Source organism: Anarrhichthys ocellatus, unplaced genomic scaffold, assembly GCF_004355925.1.
Source record: "Anarrhichthys ocellatus isolate YVR2014 unplaced genomic scaffold, GSC_Weel_1.0 scaffold2492, whole genome shotgun sequence".
Classification (NCBI taxonomy): domain Eukaryota; kingdom Metazoa; phylum Chordata; class Actinopteri; order Perciformes; family Anarhichadidae; genus Anarrhichthys; species Anarrhichthys ocellatus.
Window position 1 is genome coordinate 4,071 of NW_022282466.1, and position 3,336 is coordinate 7,406.

General features: G+C 48.6%; 1 protein-coding gene across 1 annotated transcript; it reads right to left on the bottom strand.

The window, feature by feature from the left end:
* Nucleotides 1–1,369: 1,369 nt before the first annotated feature.
* Nucleotides 1,370–3,051, bottom strand: LOC116378373 (zinc finger protein OZF-like; the record flags this gene model as incomplete). The annotated part of the gene is made up of 1 exon (XM_031840237.1): nt 1,370–3,051. A coding segment is annotated over one exon (1,472 nt), but the record flags the coding sequence as incomplete, so codon positions are not given.
* Nucleotides 3,052–3,336: the final 285 nt, after the last annotated feature.

Here is a 3,336-nt window from a genome sequence, read left to right on the forward strand (position 1 = left end):
GAACAATACATGTTTCTTCAGCTCTCTTTCGTAGTTTGAACTGTGTGAATAGTAAAGACATCATCAAAGGGGGAGGAGTCTCACCTTCAGAATCACATGTCATCCATGATCTGCTACAATATTTAAATCAGGTTTCATTTATTGAAATGGACGTCACAGTAGCATAAAAATGTATTATTCAGCGTTTGGTTGTACTTAGCTCCGCCCTCTTCACTCACTTCTGGTTGCAAAAAATTAAAGAGAGAGAGAGACCAAGAGAAGTCTGGAGGCCTAACATTAAAAACAAACTACGTATTCAAAGAAGGATTAACGGAGGGTGTGGCGACCTCAGCGGCAGACATACAGTACGTCATAAACACGTCAACAATGTTTGTGTATAAAAGTATTTTAATTAAAGTTCTGAAATCTAGCTCGATTGATTTATGTTGTTATTGATATCAGACTTAAAGAGACTGAATGTTTCTGACATTTACTTTCAGGCAGGTTTTAATAGTCAGTTCTACGGACACAGTACGGAACTAAGTACCACACAGTAGGGCTGGGCGGTATGACCAAAAATGCATATCACGGTATTTTGTAAGATTCTGGCGGTTTCACGGTATATCACGGTATTTTTTTTTCGCGTTAAAGCATTAATTAATTAACGCCGAAAAGAACCGGCCGGCCAACCGGCCAGCGAGCGGTGAACAGCTGTTTGTGTGGCGTGTCTTCCGTTCCGTCACTTCCTGTTTCCTTCACCTACATTCCCCTGGGTCCTAGGTCCCCCCATGTACAGCTTATTATCACCCTCTATGTACCAACGTACATTTATAACAAATACCACACATATTACGGTAATCAGTGTTGCATATGTGTCTGACCAAAATACCTTTTGTTGATCAGTCTTTGTTCATCCTGCATCGCTCTTTTCTGTTCTTTAATGTAACGTTACTGGCGCGACAGAGCCTCTCCCAGCTGTTAGCAGACTGTTGTTAGCGAGCTTTACCCAGCATGCAGTTCGGCGGTGTAATTTTATAAATGTACAATTATTAGTATTACAAATTGTTTATGTGTCACAAACTGCTGTGTCGTGGTGTTTTACTCTGTTAAAGAGCGTTAGTTGTAGGTTATTAATTGTTGTTATAAAGTTATAACCATGACTAGGGTTCCCTCTCAATACAGCTAAGACAAGTAGCTCCCACCATAGCGCGCTCAGTCTATAGTCTGATCTACACTCCGGAGCAGAAGGTGGCGGTAATGCACCAATAAGATGGATGCCAACCCCCGTAAAACTAGAAGAAGAAGAAGTAGCGCTCACAGCGGTGAACAATATATTTTGCTGCCTGTTGAAGAGCGACAGAAGTTGTTTCGACTGTGCACCGGTATGACGGTATATTAAGAATTCATATCATACGGGAAATTAAAACCGGTATACCGCCCAGCCCTACTACACAGTACAGTAATGAGTGGTACTGAGTACCACTCATTACTGTACTGACTACTTACTGAGACAGTAAAGTTGTCAAACTGAAAAGTTGAACCTTGTTGGTTACAGTTTTTGTCCATAACATGCAGGGTCAACAGTCTGTCCTCTGAAGCTCTACAGCTGGATGAATCCTGAGTAGAGACCGTCTGAGTTCTGGTCCGGGCCCGACTCCCCCCCTTCAGCCGCGTGGACTTTGAGGTGTCCGTTGAGCGACCGCTTGGCCTGGAAGCTCTTCCCGCACACCCGGCAACTGTACGGTTTCTCTCCGGTGTGGATCAGCATGTGTCTCTTCAGGTCCACTTCCTGCATGAAGCCTTTGCCGCACACCTGGCACAGGAAGCGTCTCTCTTTGTTGTGGAAGCGGACGTGAGTGTCCAGAGTCTGTTTCTGGGTGAACCCCTTCCCGCAGAGACTGCAGGAGAACGCCTTCTCCCCGGTGTGGGTCTTCAGGTGCGTCTTCAGGTTGCCGCTCTGGTTGAAGCTCTTCCCACAGGAGCTGCAGGAGTACGGTTTCTCTCCGGTGTGGATCCTCATGTGCATCAGCAGCGCCGCCTGAGCGCCGAAAGACTTCCCGCAGATGTGGCAGGTATTGCCGATCTCGCGGTGGGAGCGCAGGTGTGCGGCGAGGCTGCCGGCAGATTCGTACTGGTGTCCGCAGAGTCCGCAGCAGCAGTTCGGGTCCTGCAGGTGAGTCTCCACGTGTTTCACCAACAAGGTCCTCTTGTCGAAGGCGTCGCCGCACGCTTTGCAGAGGAAGGACCGCGCCGAGCTGCGGCGTCTCTTCGGTTTGTCGACGACGTCCTTCCGATGAGTCGCCATGTGCCGTCGCAGGCTGCGCCGCTTTGTGAACTCCTGACCGCAGACGCTGCAGGAGTGCGCCTCCCCCCCGCTGTGATCCTGTATGTGACGCTCCAAAGACGTCATGTGATAGAAGGCCCGGCTGCACTCTTTACACTTGAAGGGTTTCTCTGTGGCGTGGATGCGCATGTGTGATGACAGGTTGCCCTTCTGGCTAAACTTCTTGCCGCAGATGTCGCAGCTGTGCGGTTTCTCTCCGGTGTGCAGACGCACGTGCAGCTCCTGCGCCAGAATCGACTGGAAGGTTTTCCCGCAGAAGGAGCAGCTTTTGCTCTTCACCTGGTGCGTCTGCAGGTGAGCCATCAGGTCGGCGGCAGAGTCCAACTGCACGCCGCAGAAGCCACAGCAGCAGTCAGAGTCTTCGGCGCAAACCTGCAGGACGTGTTTGAGCAGGAAGCCTTTCCCCTGCAGAGAGCGTCCGCACACGTGACAGCTGAAGCTCTGAGCTGGAGTCGACCTCTTACGTTTGTTCCTGACGGCGAGCGGCGGCCGTCCTCTCTTCTTCTTCCACGAAGATCTCAGAGTCGGACTGTGTTCGGTCCACCTCCTGTCTGGAACACGGCCACCGTGGACGGCCGAGCCGCTCGGTGAGGCGGGCGGATCGCCGGCAGGCGAAGGAGAGCAAAGCATCGACGGGCAGGAAGCATCGCTATCGACGGGTTCGGCTTCCGTCTGGTTCGGGTCTGCAGGGTCCACTGAAGGCTGGAGTTCTGTGTAGTTCAGGGTCACTGAGGAGACACGACGACAGAAGATGAATCCTGTAGTTTCCTTCACTACATTCAGACTTTCAGCATCACTGCAACAGATAAAATGTAAACGTGTTCTCCACATAGACCTGAAGTCCAATAATACATCTGAATCACCAATTAATATGAATCTTATTGTGTCAATTAATCCTTTAATCATCAGGTGTATAACAAGTCTTCAGATCTACATATATATATATATATATATATATATATATATATATATATATATATATATATATATATATATATATATATATATATATA